Source organism: Natrix helvetica (assembly GCF_964273705.1).
Source record: "Natrix helvetica genome assembly, chromosome: 10".
NCBI lineage: Eukaryota > Metazoa > Chordata > Lepidosauria > Squamata > Natricidae > Natrix > Natrix helvetica.
The window spans coordinates 4,044,007-4,064,547 of NC_138561.1; the positions used below are offsets into that span (position 1 = coordinate 4,044,007).

At 47.1% G+C, this 20,541-nt stretch overlaps 1 protein-coding gene across 4 annotated transcripts in view; it reads right to left on the reverse strand.

Annotated features, from left to right (window-relative positions):
- Nucleotides 1-2,767: 2,767 nt before the first annotated feature.
- Nucleotides 2,768-20,541, reverse strand: part of DOK4 (docking protein 4) — an 84,585-nt gene continuing 66,811 nt past the window's right edge. For 3 of the 4 annotated variants that reach the window (XM_081963309.1, XM_081963311.1, XM_081963310.1), the window contains exons 4-9: nucleotides 18,246-18,360; nucleotides 17,996-18,115; nucleotides 15,220-15,409; nucleotides 11,325-11,466; nucleotides 10,001-10,124; nucleotides 2,768-5,374 (exon numbers count right to left, since the gene is read on the reverse strand). In XM_081963309.1, the coding sequence (XP_081819435.1) occupies nucleotides 5,247-5,374; nucleotides 10,001-10,124; nucleotides 11,325-11,466; nucleotides 15,220-15,409; nucleotides 17,996-18,115; nucleotides 18,246-18,360 (819 nt within the window). In that variant the 3' untranslated portion in view covers nucleotides 2,768-5,246. The remainder of the gene's footprint in view (nucleotides 5,375-10,000; nucleotides 10,125-11,324; nucleotides 11,467-15,219; nucleotides 15,410-17,995; nucleotides 18,116-18,245; nucleotides 18,361-20,541) is intronic. The other variant, XM_081963312.1, reaches the window with a different exon arrangement.

The following is a 20,541-nucleotide window of genomic DNA, read 5'->3' on the forward strand; positions in this document are numbered from 1 at the left end:
GTGAAGTTGTGTCCGACCAGTCATGACCCCATAGACAATGTTCCTCCAGGCATTCCTGTCCTCTGCCATCCTCTGGGGTCTATTTAAGCTCACGCCGACTGCTTCGGTGACTCCATCCAGCCACCTCCCTCACTGTCATCCCCTTCTTCTTTTGCTCTCCATCTTTCCCAGCATGAGGCTCTTCTCCAGTGAGTCCTTCCTTCTCATTTGGTGGCCAAAGTATTTAAGTTTCATTAACTAAGCTTACTCCAGAATAAATCATATCGACCAAAATACGATTTCTCAATAAGTACACCATAAATCCAGCTCTGTGTGTTTCTGTCCTTTTTACTGAATATATTTGATCCAGGATAAAAGAGCCCCAAGGTGGTTTAAAAATTGTCAAGGATTTCTGGTTCTGGTCTGTAATTCAAATAAGCCTCCGTTTACTTACATGGTGAAGAATTTTAGAACAGATGAAAAATGTCGCTGGCCATAATTATTCAAAAGGTTGTTTGGGCCTTGAGGTGATTTCTTTTTTACATGAAGAATTCAAGCCTACAATATTAAGTAGATAAAGGTAAATATGCTAGTTTTAATAGGATGATTTATAGCTCATTTTACTTTGGGGGATATTTTGAAGAATGTGAGTTGCTGTACTGGCAACGTTGCTGGCTAACTTCAAAAATAGATTTTCCAAGTTCCTTCACCTGTTTCATAAATCGAGAGTCATTTTGTGAGTTTTTGTTTTGACTGGTTGAGTTTTTAGTCCGTATAGAACAGAATAACAGACTTGGAAGGGACCCTGGGAGGTCTTCTAATCCAACCCCTGCTCAGGCAGGAAACCTTATACCATTCTAGACAAGTGCCTGTCCAGTCTCTTAGAAACCTCGAGTGTTGGAGCATTCACAACTTCTGGAGGCAAGTTGTTCCACTGGTTAATTATTCTCACTGCCAGGAAATTTCTCCTTAGTTCTAGGTTGCTTCTCTCCTTAGTTAGTTTCCATCCATCATTTCCTGTCTTGCCTTCAGGTGCTTTGGAAAATAAGTTAACTCCCTCTTCTTTGTGGCAGCTCCTCAAATCCTGGAAGACTATTCTCATGTCTCCCCTAGTCTTTTTCACTAGACGAGACAAACCCAATTCCTGCAACTACTCTTTGTATGTTTTAGCCTCCAGCCCCCTAATCATCTTCGTTGCTCTTCTCTGCACTCTTTCTAAAGTTTCAGCAGCTTACTATTTAGATCAAGAAATAGTCAGGTGGGAATAGCCATAATAGCAATAGCAATTTCACGTAGACTTCACAGTGCTTTACAGTCCTCTCTCAATGGTTTACAGAGTCAGCGTATTGACCCCAATAATCTGGGTCCTCATTTTACTGACCTTGGGAGGATGGAAAGCTGAGTCAACCTTGAGCCAGTCAGGACTGAACCCTTGGCAGTCAGCAGAATTAGCCTGCAATGCTGCATTCTAACCACTGTGCCACCATAGCTCATGACGACTGTTTATTTGATTGAGCAATTCCACTTAAAACACACACACACATCAAAAGCAACCAAAACATGTTTTTTGGCAAAGCCCACCTGTGCCTCAAATAACTCCTGCTCAGCTTTGTCTACCTTAGTTTTTCTTTAAGCAGGTGCTGTTTCACCCCTCATGCCAATGTGATGCTGTATTGCACACTTAGCATTACCTGGTTGGGGAAATGACTTCTCTTTCAGTACCAACAAATTTCTAATCTGGATTAGGTACCTTGCCTTTCTCACGGGGCGTAAAATAGGCACTGGAGGGTGATCTTCCCCATCATCAGAGGTTGTCTAGAACTGTGGCCACCCCTCTTCAATGGAGACATTAAGCCTCCATAGCCTTGATGGAATGGCCAGTGGGGCACTGTGGTGGAATGTGGTCTGGATTCCCAGTAAGGGGGGTGGGCTGCTATCTAGAGGGGAAAGGGGCAGTGAAGCTTAGTTTGCTTAGGAAGAAGAAGGTTAAAATAACTCCTCCCTAGCTTTTCCCAGAGTAGATCTGCAATTCTGCAAATAGTTGCTGTACTCTGGCAAGATTCTGTCTATAGGCGAGGAACAATAAAGGAAGCTACTTTTAAGTAACACCATGTGTGGTTCCTGAGACCTGACAGGACGGATGTTGTGATATGTAACTTTGCAATATCTGGATGATCATTTGTTCCCCCTCTCTTGCTAGTCCAGTATTTCTCAATCTTAACAGCTTTCAGATGTGTAGATTGGCCAACCCCATACTGGCTGGGGAATTCTGGGAGTTGAAGTCCACACCAGTGGTGGGTTGTTCTTACCGTCGCTACCGGTACGCTGATCGTGGTCTGTCCATGCATGCGCCTGACATGTGCTGTGCACGGGCCTGATGTGCAGTGCGCAAGCATGCTCCACCCACCGCCCCTGTGATACCCAGCTGCTTGTCAGGGCGCGTACAGGCTCCACACGCTATGTGCCTTTTGGCATAAAATACAGCTATAGAGTGTGGGTGGGTGGGCCAAACGAGCCACCGTACCGGAACGCTCTCAGCTGCTCCAGGCCAGTACCGGTACGGCAGCAATCTACCACTGGTCCACACCCCTTAACATTTGCTGAGGTTGAGAAACGGTTCCCGCCTTATCCATTTTCACATCAGAGCAGAAAGCATTGGAAACCAGAAGCATTGCAAAGACAATCCCCGCCCACCCCCAGCCCCCAAATTTCCCTTCACAATTCTGCTGTGTTTCGAGGTCTCGCCACGCCCTCCCCGCTTCACGAAAGAAATTGTAGGAGGCAACTCTGAAGAAGTGGTGAGGCTGTGGCTAATTTAATCTCAGGCTCAGAATTGTGTTTTTGTTTTTGCAGATGGCCTTGGGAAGAAGAAGAAGAGCAAAGGAATTTGGGGGGGGGGAGGAAACATCAGTTACAAAACGTTTGGGTGCTTTCGCTGCAGCTCTTGAATCCCGCAGTCCGTTGTCTCTTTTCCCTCCCTTCCCCTCCCAATACATTGGCGTTAAAATAGACTTCCAACTGGACTTGGAGCTGAGCTAGAACATCGGCTGGTCGTCTCCGTTCATTTCCACCGTTTTCTCTCTCCTGGTTTAGAAACGTCTCCCTTCTCTCACTTACACACAGGATCCAAAACATGGTTATTTACACATAAGGAGCACAAGAGAGGGCAGATATCTCCAGCATTATTGAGAAGGGGTGGAGGGGGGAGAAAGGAGCAAAGGAAAAAACACAAAAAACAACACTACCGATTGTACGACTATAAAAAGATAGCCCTTCTAAAAGTTATTCAATAAATAGTAAAACTAGAAAACCAATTGCTTCTGTTAAAAAAAGTTTCAGCATAGGAAACCCAGGTGCTTTGTGGAAGCATTTCACCAAGTTGGCCCCCTTCCCAAGCCGGTGGCCTCCAAATCTACACAGGGTGTCAGATCGCATCATCCTTTGGCAGTACGGGCTAGCGGTTACGGGATTTGGAGTGGTACCTCCGGAGGGCACCAGCTTGGAGAAGACTGCCTTGGCTAACTACCGGGGCGGGATGTGGGGAGAAGATGGGGCTGTGTCCTCAGGAGAGCCTTTTCAAGAAGGACAGTAGAAGCTCCTTCAACAGAGTCCTTCCAAGCACTGGATGACCCTTCCTTGACTGTGCTTCTTTTGCCTGAAGGCCAAGCCGTGGTCAAGGCGACAGGCTAAAAGTGGACCAACCTTTTCAGCTGTCCAAGAAGAAAAGAAGAAGAAGGCGGGAATTGGAGTAGGGGGCCTTCTGGAAGCAAGCAATTGATCGTCTCCTGCCAATCAAAAAAGGGGGCTAACCGGTGGGCCCGCAGCTTGTTTGGCCTTGAGGACAGAGAAAGGAGGGAGTGGTCAGCATGGGCCCCTGCTGGAAGCTTGGCCAGGCCTTGGGTGGGTTTGTTGAGGGGGGGTAGAGGTAGGAGATAGACTTGAGGAGAGGCAAAACTTTCCGACTGGAATGTAAGAAGAAATCTTCCAACAACCCCCTACTCAAACCCTACTCAAGGAGGCCAACCCTAGCTGCTTCCCCTTTCGCAACCATCGGCTTCTACATTGTGCTGCTGAGGCAATGGTTGGCATGAACCACAGTTGGTTGAGTTAAGCCACATGGGACTGAGTGTACCTGCTAAGCTATAAACCCCGCTTGGCAAACCACAGTGGCTGGGTTCACGCCACACCCTAAGCCCAAATCGAAGGAGCCTTACAGCAAAACCTAGTCCATATCCCCTCCTTCCGGAGCTGGCGGAGTCTGCGCCTTGTGTGAACAGACCTCGAATAGAGCACCTGTGTTTGAAAGGGAGGGTCGTCCTGCCCACCCCTCGCAGCTCACGATTGCCCCCCCCCCAATAGCCCCAGGGAGAGCAGCGTTTGGGCACAAGCAAACAGAACCAAGGCCTCAAGTCCCACCCCCACCCCTCTTGTCCTGAGCTGGCAGCCCCGCGGAGAGAGCACAGCCAGAAGGAAAGTTGTGCTACTGTTGCTGGAGGGGAGGGGAGGCTGGCTTCTCCGGGAGGGGGCAAGGGTCCATGAGGAAGCATTGCTGAGCAAGCTGCGTTTCCAAGGAGGGCAGGCCAAGGCATGGCGAAGGTCCCCGAGGATATCTTTTGTTGCCCTGCTCTCCCCTGCAGGGTTGCTGTGCCAAAGGCAACTTTATTGGGGGCCTCCCAAAGACCTGCTTGAGGACTGCAGCATGGATCAGCTGAGGAATGAGGCTGTTTCTGAAAGCCAGCCCCTCTTCCAGCCCCACAACCCCTCGGTGTTCTTCGGCTCCCAAGGGATGTGGGAAGACTTCAACCTGCCCCTGTCCAAGGTGCTGTTTCCCCCATGTGAAAAAGGAAGACACCCCCCCTCCCTCGCCCCCCGGGGCCGAACCCTCCCTCCGACCGTCTAAAATCCTGGCCTTGTTGGCCAAGAGATGTGCATTCAGGTGAGACCCCCTCTCTCTGGATATATAGGATATGCATAAACAATACGATATATTGAAAATAGTTGTAATAATATATAGCTCGTCCTTTTCAGAAGATCTGGATGCCAGCTGACATCCTGGGCCAAGCCGGGCTCGTTGGCCGGACCGTCCCCAGCTCCTGGATCTAGAAAGTTCGTGTTTGAGCCACCTGGGGGCAAAGCTCGCTCTGTTTCCCTGCGGCAAAATGTGGTCCCTGGGCCTTTCGTGGAAGGGCAGGAGCAGGTGAAAAGCCCTCGGTCCTTTGGCCTGAGTTGGCCCTCTGACAGTTTTCCTCGCTCTGCGTTGAGCGGCCTCACTGGGTAGCTGAGGTGGGGTCTTTGCCATCACTTTTCCCACTCTTGGCAGAGTTTGGCTTCAGTAAGATTAGGCGGTTCAAGAGGTCAGTCTCTGAGCTGGCCTGGGGACCAGGGTAGGTGTCACCTGTGGGCAGAAAGAGAGATTTCGTCTGGTTCAAGGCCTGTCATTATCAGAGGCACCTAGAAATTATACACCTGCCACATTCAACAGTGAGCGAAGAGAGTAGCAACAGCAATAGCCCTTAGACTTATATACCCCTTCACAGTGCTTTGAAGCCCTCTCAAAGAGGTTTACAGAGTCAGAGTCTTGCCCCCAAGACATGCGCGTGCATCCACGCATGTGCTCAGCCTTCCGTGCATGCGCTTTGACAAAAGTGCCTAAATGGGATGGCATAGAGCTGGGGGATGGGGTGGTGGCTGGCCTGGCCCACCTGCGATTTCCGCTGCCAGTTCGAGCGAACCAGTGCGAACCGGCTGAATACCATCTCTGCCCCAGATGCTGTTTAGATGCTCCTCAGAATCCCCCTGCCTATCCGTTTTTGGAAAGTGAACGCTGAAATAGACAAATCGTTGAACAGATTTCAGCAATCTTCTTGAAGGCAAGGCAAGGCAAGGATGTCACAGGTGGGTCGCCTCTTGCAAGCAGATTTACCCCCCTCTGTCAATATTGGAAGAGAGGAAATGGAGTCCTAGGGATAAACTGCATCAGGAATCTAGAACTCCAGGGACCACCAGTCCAGAGGTGGGTTGCTGCCCGTTCAGCCCGGTAGCCGAACCAGCAGTGGTGGCAGCGGGAGGCTCCACCCACCTCACTTCTGAGCATGCGCAGAAGAGTTGCGCAGAAGAGAAAGAGCACGAGCGAACTGGTAGTAAACCATTTAGCAACCCACCAGTGCACCGGTCCATCTCTAACAAGGGAAGGGGACAACTAATTCTTGAAGAATGTGGGGGGTGAGCAGAGTTCCAACATCGCTGACCCTCCAGGAGCACAAAAGCCCAATGATGCAAAAGTAGAGAGCTGAGATGTAGAAAGAAGAGAACAGAATAGCACAGCATAAAATAGAGTGGAGTGGAGTGGCATGGCATGGAATGGAATAGAACAGTGTTTCTTAACTTTGGCAACTTTAGGTCCTGTGGACTTCAACTCCCAGAATCCCCCAGCCAGCAGTTGAAGTCCACAGGACTTAAAGTCGCCAAGGTTGAGAAACCCTGGAATAGAAGAACCTAAAAGAACTTCATCTGTTCATGACATCTGGCTTAAAAGCAGCTCTTTGGCCACATTAGCAGTTCTGGCATTTGATCAACTTTATTGGAGCTCTGAAACGAAGGGGGATCGGGCCCGTTTAGAATGCCAAATAACCCCACAGCTGGTGGAGAAACAGAAAAAAGATAACTACGGAGGAGGACCACGTCAACAAGATTGGATACTCAGCTCAAAAGTATCCTTGCGTTTTCTCTTTTGTTAATGTTTTCTTTTTCAGAGTTAACAAATGCATGGCTACCTCTCTCTCCTTCAAGAGGATCCCCAATGCCCCTTGCTCTTTGCACCTTCAGAAGAATTATCTGAAGCAATGTGGCCTGTTGCTTCAGCCTCACCCCTGCCGTGAAATCTCCAAGGGGTAATCCCAGTTCTTCACATCAAATGAATTGTCCACTTCTGTCTCAGAATTGGAGCTGATCCTGGATGGAACCATTCTGGGTAGAGCACCTAAGCCAGTGATGGTGAATCTTTTGGGCACCGAGTGCCAAAAAGATCCTGTGGAAATGTTGCACGCATGCACACATGTTCATCAGGGCTCCAGAAAAGCTAAACTTCTGGTTTCTAGCGCACATGCGTGCCTGACATCAGGTGGCTGGCACACATGGGCAGGCTGGTTTTCGGCACTGCCACGCACGTGAAGGGATCGTGCTCCAGAAAAGCCAGATGTCCGGTTTCTGCCGCACATGTGCACCCGACAATCAGCTGCGCGCACTGGTTTTGGCACTGCTATGCATGCAAAGGATAGCTGATCGTCGCATGTGCATGTGTGCCAGAAACCCGGAAGACAAACAGGCAAGGCCGTGCGTGCCATGCTGCGTGCCATGCAGCATGGCTTCGCATGCCACTGGGCACATGTGCCATAGGTTCGCCATCACGGACCTAAGCCTTCGGTTTGCACCAGACCACTGTTTAAACGATGCTAGTGAACATTTCGGTTCCTCACTCCAATTCTGGCCAGCTAGTGCTGGACTATGGACTTCCAATATTGTACTGGTTTCCTTGTCAGATGCAGAAACTGCCGTTTTTGCTTTACAAATGGTTTTATTTAGGTAATTAGGTTTGTACTTTCTATTTATTTATGTGTTTTATCTGACTGTACACCGCCCCGAGTCCCTTTGGGGAGAGGGGGCGGTATAAAAGCCCAAATAAAGTAAAGTAAAGTAAAGTCTTTGGAAGATCACCTTTCAATGCCTGCTGCAAACAGGGATCGACAAGCAGAAAGGACTCGGTTCTCCAGATCTTCCTCCTGTTTTGACTGTTTTGACATGTTTGTGGTGACCGGTTCAGGTTCAAAGATTAACCGACAGGTTTGACTAGAACAGGGGTCAGACACCTGCGGCTCTGGAGCCGCATGTGGCTCTTTCCTCCCTCTGCTGCGGCTCCCTGTCATCGGTCAGATCCACAATTGATAGGGCTTTCGGTTAGGACAGGCAGAGGAAAAAGGACGCCGCACTAGGAGGAGACTCTATGGTGGGGGAACTGGACTTCCAATCAGCAAAGGAAAAAGGACGCCACACTAGGAGGAGACTCTATGGTGGGGGAACTGGACTTCCGGACAGCAAAGGAAAAAGGATGCCGCACTAGGAGGAGACTCTATGGTGGGGGAACTGGACTTCTGGACAGCAAAGGAAAAAGGATGCCGCACTAGGAGGAGACTCTATGGTGGGGGAACTGGACTTCCGGTCCGCAGAGGAAAAAGGTCGTGGCGCTAGGAGGAGACTCTATGGTGGGGAAACCGGACTTCTGGTCAGCTCCAGAATTGAGCGGGGGGCTTCCGGTTAGGACCTTTGTGGCTCTTTGAGAGTTTAAGGTTGCTGATCCCTGGATTAGAACCAGGTTTAAGGGTTAAAAGGCAGGTTTAACTAGGGCAGTGACGTTAATGAAGCACCATGAAATTCTTGGAAGTTTCTAGGCAAACCTCTCTCTCCCAGATCTAAATATGCATAAGAATATACCCTCCATTTCAGAACTCTTTTAAGGAGAAATAAAATAGGCCTTTATATTAGGTCTCAGCAGGTGAAAGCACCTGGTCAGCTTTGCCTGGATTGGAAAGCTAGGTAGGATTATTCCTACTCAAGATGAAGATCGGACACCACCAATTCAATTCACCTCAGAAATGGAAGTGAGATTGGAGACTTGAAAGAAGCCCTTGAAGAGGTTAACAGCAATAGTAATAGCACTTACTTATATACCGCTTCACAGTGCTTTGACAACCCTGTCTAAGCAACAATTTGGCTCCTCATTTTAACCACCTCGGAAGGATGGAAGGCGGAGTCAACCTTGAGCTGAATCGAACTCCTGGCAGCGGGCAGAGTTAGCCTGCTATACTGCATTCTAACAGGAAGGAAGGAAGGAAGGAAGGAAGGAAGGAAGGAAGGAAGGAAGGAAGGAAGGAAGGAAGGGCAATAGCAATAGACTTATACACCGCTTCACCGTCCTTTTACAGCTCTCTTAAGTGGTTTACAGAGTCAGCCTTTTTGCCCCCAACAACTTGGGTCCTCATTTGACCCACCTCGGAAGGACAAGTCTTAAAGTTGCCATGTTTGAAGGCCTCTGCAAAAGAGGAATCGATCATCAAGATAGAGAACAGCTCTGAATGAAGGAGCTTTTCAAATAAATGAATTCACTGGACAGGATCCAGACAAAATGGAGCTTTGCCTTCTTAGCTCCAGAGACCAAATGGAAAGATGCTCTCTGGAAATCAATTTAAAAGTTTAAAAGTGCCTAACTCTATTTGGACTGAGCCCCTGTCCATTAATATGCATGCAGAATGATTGACTTCAGAATATCATCTCAATGTTGCCTTAAATTAGAGCTGTTCTGTCAGGTTGTTTATATTTAGCAGTGTACCATCCAGAAAAAGCTTTTCACGTTCAAGAAGGATGCAAGAGCAAGTCAAAGAACAGAACACCAGAGTTGGAAGGGGGCTCGGAGATCTTCTAGCCCAACATCCTATACAAGAAGGAGACCCTATATTTTTTCAGACAAATGGCTGCCCAGCCTCTTCTTAAAAACATCCAATGATGGAGCACCCAGAACGTCTGAAGGCAAGCTGTACCACTGGTTCATTGTCCTTATTGTTGGAAGTTTCTCCTTAGTTCTAGGTTAGTCTCTCTCCTTGGTTAGTTTCCATCCGTTATTTCCTGTCTTGCCTTCAGGTTCTTTGGAGAATAGCTTGACTCCCTCTTCTTTGTGGCAGCCCCTCAAATACTGGAAGACTGCTATCACGTCAGGCCTAGTCCTTCTTTTCACTAGACTAAACATACCTAATTCCTGCAACGGTTCTTCATATCTTTTAGCCTTCAGGACCCTAATCATGTTTGTTGATCTTCTCTGCACTCTTTCTGTAGGCCCTCAACATCTGTTTTGTGTCATGGTGACCAGAACTGAATGCAATTCTCCAAATGTGGTCTCACTAGTGCAGTAGGAAGTGTTACTATCACATCACGTGATCGTGAAACTGTCCCTGTTGAATGGAACGAGACTCACCCCCGTAGCTGGAAGACTCGGCGATGTTCTGTGAGCCGGTGATGTGATGCCAGTAAGCACTGCGTGGCAACATGGTGGTAGGTGTGCAGGGATAGGAATAATGCTCTGTCCCCTTGTTCAACAACTGGAAAAGTAGAAAGAGCAGGAGGTGAGCTTCCAAAATCTGAACTGTTTTAAGGATTATTTTTTTTACTAGTTTTATTGTCCTTATTGGAATATATTTTCTGAGCTGTAAGTTGCCCTGAGTCATTGACTGAGAGAGGAGGCCGTAGAAATTGATTGATTGATTGATTGATTGATTGAATGAATGAATGAATCTGCAGATGGTGGCATTCAACAAAAGGGCTCCATACAAAGGGGCAAAGAATCCATGTTAAAATATTTCAGAGTTCCCTTGAAGGAAGACACTTAAGACTTACATACAGCTTCACAGGGCTTTCGAGCCCTCTCTGAGCCGTTTACAGAGTCAGCCTCTTTCCCCAACAATCTGGGTCCTCATTTCACCCACCTTGGAAGGCTGAGCCAACCTTGAGCCTGGTGAGATTCGATCTGCCAAACTGCTGATCAGCAGAAGTAGCCTGCAGTACTTGCAATCTAACCACTGTGCCAACACGGCTCACACATTGTCAGTGTGCTTTGAATTGTGTTCTTTTTGCGTGAGGTCCCAAGAATCAACTTTCTACCAGTTCAGACCCCCACCCCTCTCCTCTCTTTCCCATTTCTCTTGTGAACTGTAGGCTGGATTTATACAGCTCAGTTTTGCGGGTGATGGGTGATTTCCAGATGGCGATTTCCCATCCCTAAAGAACAAACCTTCTACCACTTGCTGGCTTCCCAAAGCCAGCAGGGACCAGAAGAAATTCAGCATTTCTTAAGCTGGTGGACTTCAACTCCCAGAATTGCTGGCTGGGGAATTCTGGGAGTTGAATCCCACATAGTTTAAAGCTGCTCAGGAGATGAAGTCCGCAGGGTTTAAAGTTCCCAAGTTTGAGAAACTCGAGAAATTGGTCTAACATCATTGATCCCAAGACATTTGGAACAGGGCTCTCCAACCTTGGCAACTTGAAGCTTGGGGGACTTCAACTCCCAGAATTCCCCAGCCAGCATAATCCAAAAGTGGGAACTTGAAGACTTGTGGACTTCAACTCCCAGAATTCCCCAGCCAGCATAATCCAAAAGTGGGAACTTTTAAGACTTGTGGACTTGTGAATTCTGGGAGTTGAAGTCCCCCAGGCTTCAAGTTGCCAAGATTAGAGGCTCCTGGTTTGGAAGATGCTTGGAAAAATGTCTGCCTTCTCCTCCCACAGCAGAAATGGACACTCACTCTCACGTTCTTCTCCATCTCCATCAGGACTCGCTTGTGCTGTTCGGCAATGGCTAAGGTGGCACTGTGCACTCTCTGATAGATCTCCTCGCCCTCCTGGGTCTGGAAGGTGTACAGCCCTTCCCCTGCATCACACATCCTGCTAAGCAACAAGAAATATCCAGAGATCAAGATGGAGATTGCAGCAAAAGGGACCTGTTCCTCCCCCTCTTGGATACAGGGATCTCATGTGCAGCTCCTATGCGCCCTCTCCTTTTGTCAGGCGCCACGCTGACAATGACAATCGGTGAATCTCCCAAGCCATGTTCATGATTTCTGCAGAGATTCTCAGTCATCCCGGTCAAGGTTGTCCGAAAGGTGCTTTTTTTTCCCACTAGAGGCAACTGGACTTTCTTGTTTGTTTTTTTCTTTTCTTCAAGGAAAAAACGAAAAAGTCCAGTTGCCTCCTGAAAAAAAAAAAAGCATCTTTGCTTTGATGGTTTCACAGCTATACGCTCCTTCCGTAAGAAACTCAAGACCCACCTGTTCCAACTAGCCGGCCTGGCTTAAATAAGAACTATATTCTCGAATCCCCCCTGGCAATTTTAAATGGTAAATTTTTGGGTATTTTAATTGTTAATTTTATTGTACTGTTTTAACTTCATAGCTATTTATTTATGAAATTGTAAAATGTTTTATGTATATCCCTCCTCCATACCATATGTTTATATATTTAATTGTACGCCGCCCCGAGTCCCTTGTGGAGAGGGAGCGGCTTATAAATTGAATTAAATAAATAAATAAATAAATATAGATAAAATCTTGCCTCTACTATTTGCACCTGCAAGATACAGGCAAGATCCTTGTTTAGCGACCACAATCAGGATCCACAACTTGGTCATGGAGGGGAGAGGTTGCTAAGTAAAACTGCTCCCCTCGCATAACACCACCCCAGATGAAATACTTGAGAAATAGCAAACCTTTTTGCGTACAATTGCTGTTATTGGGTCAGCCTGAAGGTAGCCAAATTTTGTTATACTTTCTGCAAAATTAGGCAGACTTTGACTGCCCAATGACAATCCACCCTCAATTGTCGAATATTATCTCATCTGTTTATTACTTGATTTTATTTATTTAGCTTGATTTGATTTGATTTGCCCGTAGGGTCGAGTCCAACTCCACCATGTATTCACTGCCTCCTCCAGTTGGCATGAGTGTTAATTCTCTCTGCAAGCCTTGAATTTCAACTCAGAAACCAGCATTCACAATCATGGGGGGTGTGCGAACCAGTTCAGGGATTTCCAACCTTGGCAACTTTAAGCCTTGCGGACTTCAACTAGAATTCCCCAGCCAGCAAAGCTTAAAGGCTTAAAGTTGCCAAGCTTGGAGACCCCTCAACTAGGGGTCTCACACCTGAAGCAGAGGTGGGTTCCTATCCGACTGGTAGTGATTTGGTGGCCTGGGTCTCTGGAACCAACAGCGACCCAGGCCTGTCACATCCCCGAACCGGTTCTCCTACGGGGCTGCCATCTTGATTTTCGGTTCTGTGCATGCGCAGAAAAATTGTAATTGTCCAGATTTAATTTTCTTGGAGGTTTTTGTTTTTTTTGCCTCTGGCAGGGAGGTAGGGGTGGGCAGGGGTTTATTCCTTTGCTTTCTCTGCCAGCAAAACAGCTTTATCTGAGAGTCCCGCTGCCTCAGAGCAGGGTGTGGTGACGCTGGAAAAACCCTCTAATTATGGTATAAAAAGGCCGGCTCCGTGAGTCAGGGAAAGCCTGGAATAAAAGGGGAAGATCCAATTTCTTGCCTTTGTAGATGGTAATTAGCTGGAGGGCTCCCTCCTAGGTGCAGACAGGGGAAGTCCAAACTGGTGTTTCTTAATGGTAGCTTTAGGATGTGTGGACCTCAACTCTCAGATTGCAACTTCCAGGATCCTGGGAGTTGAAACCCACACCTCTTAAAGTTGCGAAAGGTTGAGAAATAAAGATCGAAAGTAACTTGCAATTTTTTTTTTAACAAGGGTGGTGTCAGGCCTGCAGTCATATTCCTTTTAGGATCTTTGGCCTGCCACACTCTCTCTCTTCCTTTGCTATGCTGTTTCATTAGTGTAGTCACTGGGAGGGGGAATAGTAAGGAGTAGAATTGTAGAATGTGTTATTGTCAAAATAAAACATTCCTTTCTAGAAGCCCAAGGTCATTCTTTGCCTCCGCATCTCTGCACCTGACCGGAACTGGATGGGTGGAAATGCCAGCGTGGCAGAGGAAGATTGGACCAGGTGGTGGACTTGTAGGGAGACAAGAACATGAACTTTCAACTGGTGGAAACCCAGAAAGCTTTCAGATTCGGGTTTTCCACAGATGTACCAACATGTCTCTCTTCTTAAATTGGAACTTTGAGGAAAGCTCTGCCTTGGACTCTGATTTAATTATGGATGATATTTGGAACGCTGACATGGGGCCTATAAACGGAGAAAGCCGGAAGGTCCTGGAAACAGACTTCTGGCTACCCATGGATGAGACTGAAAGCCTTAAAATCCACCAAGTGTTACAAAATCTCATCTAGTGACTGTTCAAATTTACAACGGCACTGAAAAATAGAGACCTAGGGCCCAGTTTTTCCTACCGACGACCGTTGGTAGCCTCCCCATGGGTCTCGTGATCAAAATTTAGACCCTGGGTGGTTGACTCATTATGACGGTTGCAACCTCCCAGGGTCACGTGGTCCCCTCTTTGCCCCTTTCTGACAACCGAAAAGTTCACAGGGAAGCCAGATTCGCTTGACGACGGTTTTGACTAATTTATCAGTTGCAGAGATTCACTTGACAACAGCCGCAAGAAAGGTCATAAAATGGGGGAAACGCACAACGAATGATTCGTTTAGCAACAGAAATGTTGGGCTCAATTGTGGTCGTTAAGTCGAGGACTGCCTGTACATTACAGCAAACAGTTTCCTATTTTGTGTAGTGAGTAACGGTGGGAAGTTTTCGCATCTAGCTTTCCGCTCAAGTGCGGGGTGCCTGTAACCACAACCAACCTCTCCTGGCCAGAGTGGTTTCTGCTGTATCCAGGGTTGCATTCCATCCATGAATATCGGTAGGGAGCAAGGGAGCATGAAGAGGGCAAAGAATAAAACGTGCTTTACAACCCACTGTGAAGAATTAGGCCTAGTGGTTAAGGTACCAGGTTAGAGACTGCGAGCTCAAGTCCACCTCAGCTTGGTGACTTTGAGCCAACCACCAGGAGACGGTGAGTTCTAGTCCCACTTTAGGCATGAAAGCTGGCTGGGTGACTTTGGGCCAAGGACCAGGAGATGGTGAGTTCTAGTCCAATTTAGGCATGAAAGCTGACTGGGTGACAGTGAATTCTAGTCCTGCCTTAGGAATGAAAACTAGCTGGGCGACTTTGGGCCAATCACCAGGAGACAGTGAATTCTAGTACCTCCTTAGAAATGAAAGCTGGCTGGAAACTTTGGGCCAATCACCAGGAGACAGTGAGTTCTAGTCCTGCCTTAGAAATGAAAGGTGGCTGGGTGGCCTTGGATCAACCACCAGGAGACAGTGAGTTCTAGTCCTGCCTTAGCCATAAAAGCTGCCTAGGTGACTTTGGGCCAACCACCAGGAGGCTATGAGTTCTAATCCCACCCTAGGCATGGAATTCTACACAGCTCTTCTATAGCCTTGTGAAACAGACTGGAGCCAAGAGAGGGGTTGCTTCAAAACCATCTACAGATCTTCTGTGTCATATCCAGTATGCAGAACCTGGAAATCCATACTTTCATACACCCCTCAAGTACTTTACTTCACCCTGCACGCCAAGGTCTTCATGATGACCTGCCTTCTGGGCCAAAGGAAGAGCTGCTGCACAGGTGCCAACCCCCTTAGCCCCCACCCCCCAGAGGATCCAGCTGCAGACATACCGGCCAGCTTCAAAGGTGAACCGCGTGGCATCTCGTCCGTAGCGGCGTAGGGAACACAAAGGCCAGGAAACGAGCTTGATCCGGGGATTGTGCATATCCCAGAGGTAAATGTTTTCATGGGTGATCTGCAACTTGCATTCGCCATAGATGTCCAGGTTGGGGCAGGGCAGGAGGAAGACGTTGAACCGGTCTGCAGAAGGAGATGCAAAAACAGCTCAGGATCTCTAAGGCTCCCTAATCTGTCTTCCACCCAACGCTTGATCTAAGCGACAGTGAAATCCTCCCCCTTTTGTTTCCCACACTTCAAGTGTGGGGTCCAAATGAATAGAGTAGAGTAGAGTAGAGTAGAGTAGAATAGAGAATTAGGATAGAATAATAGAGAAATAGAGTAGAGTAGAGTAGAGTCGAATAGAAAATTAGGATAGAGTAATAGAGAAATAGAGTAGAGTAGAGTAGAATAGAAAAGAAAAGAAAATTAGGATAGAGTAATAGAGAAATAGAATAGAGTAGAGTAGAATAGAATAGAATAGAACAGAATAGAATAGAAAATTAGAATAGAATAATAGAGAAATAGAATAGAGTAGAGTGGAGTCGAATAGAGTAGAGTAGAATAGAAAAAAAAATTAGGATAGAGTAATAGAGAAATAGAATAGAGTAGAGTAGAATAGAGAATTAAGATAGAATAATAGAGAAGTAGAATAGAGTCGAATAGAGTAGAGTAGAAAAGAAAAGAAAATTAGGATAGAGTAATAGAGAAATAGAATAGAGTAGAGCAGAATAGTGTAGAGTAGAGTAGAGTAGAATAGAGTAGAGAATTAGGATAGAATAATAGAGAAATAGAATAGAATAGAGGTCTTCTAGTCCAACCCCCCCCACAGGCAAGAAACCCTATACCAGTGTTGGCGAACCTTTTTCTTACGACGTGCCAAAATTGTATTGGTGTGTGCATGCCCACACCAATTCAATCCTTCCCCCCTGCGCATGCCTGCATGGCCCCCTCCCCGAAGCCTGGATTGTTTCCGAACTTCCGGTTGGCCCGTTGGGGTTGTTTTTCGCCTTCCCCAGCCTCCGGAGCCTTTCCTGAACCCAGGGCAAGGCGAAACTGGCCGCAACAGCCCAACTGGAAGGGTGAAAAATTAGAAGCTGACGGCTGGCATGCTAGCAAACATGGCTCCGCATGCCACCTGTGGCACGTGTGGCTCGCCATCACGGCTCGCCATCACAGCTCTATACCATTTCAGACAAATGGCTATCCAACATCTTCTTAAAGACTTCCAGTGTTGGGGCATTCACAACTTCTGGAGGCAACTTCTGTTCCACTGATTCATTGTTCTAACTGTCAGGAATTTTCTCCTCAGTTCTAAGTTGCTTCTCTCCTTGATTAGTTCCCACCCATTGCTTCTTGTTCTACCCTCAGGTGCCTTGGAGAATAGTTTGACTCCCTCTTCTTTGTGGCAACCCTTGAGATATTGGAAGACTGCTATCATGTCTCCCCTAGTCCTTCTTTTTGTCAAACTAGACATACCCAGTTCCCACAACTATTCTTCAGATGTTTTAGCCTAATCATCTTGGTTGCTCTTCTCTGCACTCTTTCTACAGTCTCAAGACCTTTTTTTACATTGTTGGCAACCAAAACTGGATGCAGGATTCAAGTGTGGCCTTACCAAGGCATTATTAGTTGTACGCTAATTTTGATCCCTTTCACTTTGTTTGTTTGTTTTGGCTACAATGGAGATCTTAGTTAAGGCCCACATCTTGATCTGTGGCCAGGATTTGTTGATCTTCACTGCCCAGCACAATTTTAAAAATTCTTCTAACAACTGTTTTTCTTGAGCCTTTTAAAAAGCACTTTTGTAGCTTCTGCCTCCTTCCTCTTTTCTACTTTTTTTTTTACAAGTATCTTTATTATATTTCATAAACAAGCATTAGAATACAAATTATCATAAAAGGGAAAATGGGGAATAACAAAACAGATTAAAATGTGACCAAAAAATAAATAAACTGAGCAAATAAAAAACATTTTTTCCCAGTACAAAAGTAAATAATGCAACAACCTGTTTAACGGAACATCAATAGTTAAATTAGCATAAAGAACTAATTAGTAACACTAGAAAAACCCCAATAATCATATTATTTTCTTTTCCCAATTTTAATCTAACATATAACATGAATAATCATATATTTGAAAAAGTCTGACCTTAACCCTAACTCCAATATTTTCTAATTAAATCAGCTTTAATCCTCAAATCCCAAAATCAAAAGTTGATTTTTCTCCTTATCGTGTAAGAATTCTAACATTGGTCTCCAAGACATCAGCAATTTATTCTTTATTGTCTTCAAGCAGAGCAGTCAATTTTGTCATCTCAGCCAACTCCATCATTTCCAAAATCCATCCTTCCACGCCCCCCACCCCCTCTTCCTCTTTCCAAGATGCGGAGACATGCGTCTTTTACGATGATGTCCACCTTGGGTCTAAGTGGAGCCCACCAGGGATGGCCTTCAAAAGCAGGTAGGCGGGAGGGAGGGGAGGGAGGACTGGCACCTGATAAAACTTTTAGGTGGATAAAAGCAAGCTTCACATTTCATTTTTAAGACAAATGATATTAAATGCAATGAACAGGGTGGCTACACTCCTTATATAATCTTCCCCTTCTAGACAGCACATTGAAAATTGCAGTCTGATGATAAAAGGCCTGAAGGCTTGCAACAAAAGCAAAGATTGCATGTGGCCGGATTCCCAGGTTTGGACTGACCAAGGGGAGGACACCTGCCTTACCTGTTTGCTCACACTGAACTCCGGGCGCCAGCAGATCTGGCTCGCCAAGGCTGATGTCGTTGAGCCGCGCCCCCAGGCATTCGACGGACAGCGTTTTGTACCACTCCTCGGCTTCCAGCTCTACAAAGACAAGCAAACAGCAGTTAGGCTCATGGTTATTCAACTGCAACCCCACCCAATCCCGTCCAGCTTTGTCAGCCATCGCTCCAAAGCAGCGAGAAATTCTGCCGTTCCAGCAGCCGCCTCCCACCTGATTCACAGGTGAACGTCCGGGCTGAGTCGTCCATAAATATGATTGCCACCGCTTGGCGTTTGGTCTCCTTGGGCAGCCTGGTGATACATTTCACGTTGCTGATCTCTGTGACCTGCAGGAAAAGGCAGATTCTGTATGAAAGCGCCTCTTTTTTTTTTTTTTTTTTGAGGTACCTGTTGTGGCCAGCAGCAGAATCAGACAGTGAGGAGGTTGGGGAGGAACATGGGCCAGTCCTGGATGCTGGGGAAGACTTGGACGAGGACTCTGCGTCAGAGACAGAGAAGGGGCCGAGGTTGTCTGGCAGTGATCAGGTGCCTTCAGAGCTAGCCTGCAGTGAGGCAGAGGAACAGCTGGAGCCTGTTCCCAGTATGAGCATGCGCAGAGCTGCCAGAAGAAAAGAAGCTAAGAAATCAGGGTCGACTTGAGAGCAAAGTCACGGGTGGACAGGAAATAAAAGAGGAGCGAAAGGAGAGTGGGCTTTTGCAGAAAACAATTCATTCGATCCTTTCAGGAGTGTGAAGATCTGTCCGTGAATCTCAGAGACTCTGTGCCCAGTCTTTCCTTGCACGGCACACCTCCTTTGGAAAATATTTACATGGCAGCTTTCCAAGCTAGATAAGGTCTGTGGTCATAACTTCACCTTTGAAAGACTATTTACCAGGCTTTTGCCGAATGTGAATGAGATGAATTCACATTTATTTAATAAAAGGGGTTTTGTCGAGACCAGGAATCTGCTTCGTATTTTTGGGGGGGAAGCCTAAGTCAGAACAGTAGATCCCTCAGCAAGTTCCACCACCGCCTGCCAAACTTGGTGCCCCCCCCCCACCCCCAGCTGTATTAGGACTGTGTCTGGAGAGGAAGGTTGCCATTTACAGATTAACAGAGTTGGAAGGGACCTTGTAGGCCATCTGGTCCAGTTCCAGCACAAATAAGGGGATAAACACTTTAGTTCTGCTTAGCTTCTCTGACCATTGTCCAAGGACATCCAAAAGGCATGGGCGGAAGGGGTGATATTTAGGCTGAACAACATAGACAGCCTTGCTGGGATAAGCCACTGGAACCAGTTACCTTTGTTTTAAGCTATTCCAGCTTTAGAATTTAAGTGAGTTTGAAAACAATCTATTATTTCAGAGTCACCAGCCACGGCTCAGCTTGGAGTGAATATCTAGTTGGACTTGGGTGATTTTCAAAAGCTAGGCAATGGATGGATCCACTTAGTACTTGGATGGGAGATCAGGCTGGGATCCAGAAGGCAGTGACAAACCACTTCCAGGTATTGGGCAATTTTACCTTACCACTGAGGATCTCCTTAGAGTGGTGCGATGGCCTAGAGGTGGAGCTTTTGTCTCACAATCAGGAGGCTGTGAGTTCAATCCTAGATAGAGGCAGATGTTTTCTCTCTGGGCACACTGAGAATATATCTGCTGGGGGAAAAAACTCAGCACCGGCAACAGGAAAGGCAGCTGGCCAGTGAACATTCAGCTCCATTCAGTTGCCCAAGACTCCATCCCACAAGGGATTAAGGGGACTTTAAAAGATGACGACGCTGATGACTTAGGACAGTGGTGGCAAACCTTTTGGGCACTGAGTGCCGGAAAGAGAGCATGCACGCATGCACGCACACTCGTCTTGGCCGCAACCCGGAAGAGGAGCTGCTCAGGGAGCATGCGCACGCCAGAAAATGAACTTCCGGTTTCCACCGCACGCATGCACACTGGACAGCTAGTCTTCCAGTTACTGGCACACATGCTGTCCTCCCTGCATGCGGCAGTGCCGGAAAACAGAAGACCAGCTGTTCCAGTTTCCGGCATTGCCGCATGCAGGAAGGCAAGCTGATTGTCGTGCACACATGCGCACCAGAAACCCAGAAGAGGAACATGTGACGCCGCACATACCAGGCGACTTGGCTCCGCGTGCCATTTCAGGCATGCGTGCCATAGCTTCGCCATCACGGACTTAGGATCTTCTTAAGTCAAAATGAACCTGGTGCCATTTTGGCCCGAAGGAGCTTAGGTTAGTCTGGAGACAGATCTTCAAGCTCATGGGCAAGATTTGGCTCTGTTTTTTTAGAAAGCTGAAGGCACCAGAAGAGAGTTGGGTCAAAGGCAGGTGGCCAAGACAATGGGACAAGAGCTTTGGAAGTCCCCAAAGAAGCCAGAAGACACTGGCAGTGAGAAGGGATATTATGAAAGGACCACTCCCTGTAACACATAAACAAGGTTATTTTTGCCACAATGCTTCCCTTGGGCAAATATGTTTTTCCAGCCGGCATCGGCACATGAACCACAATAGT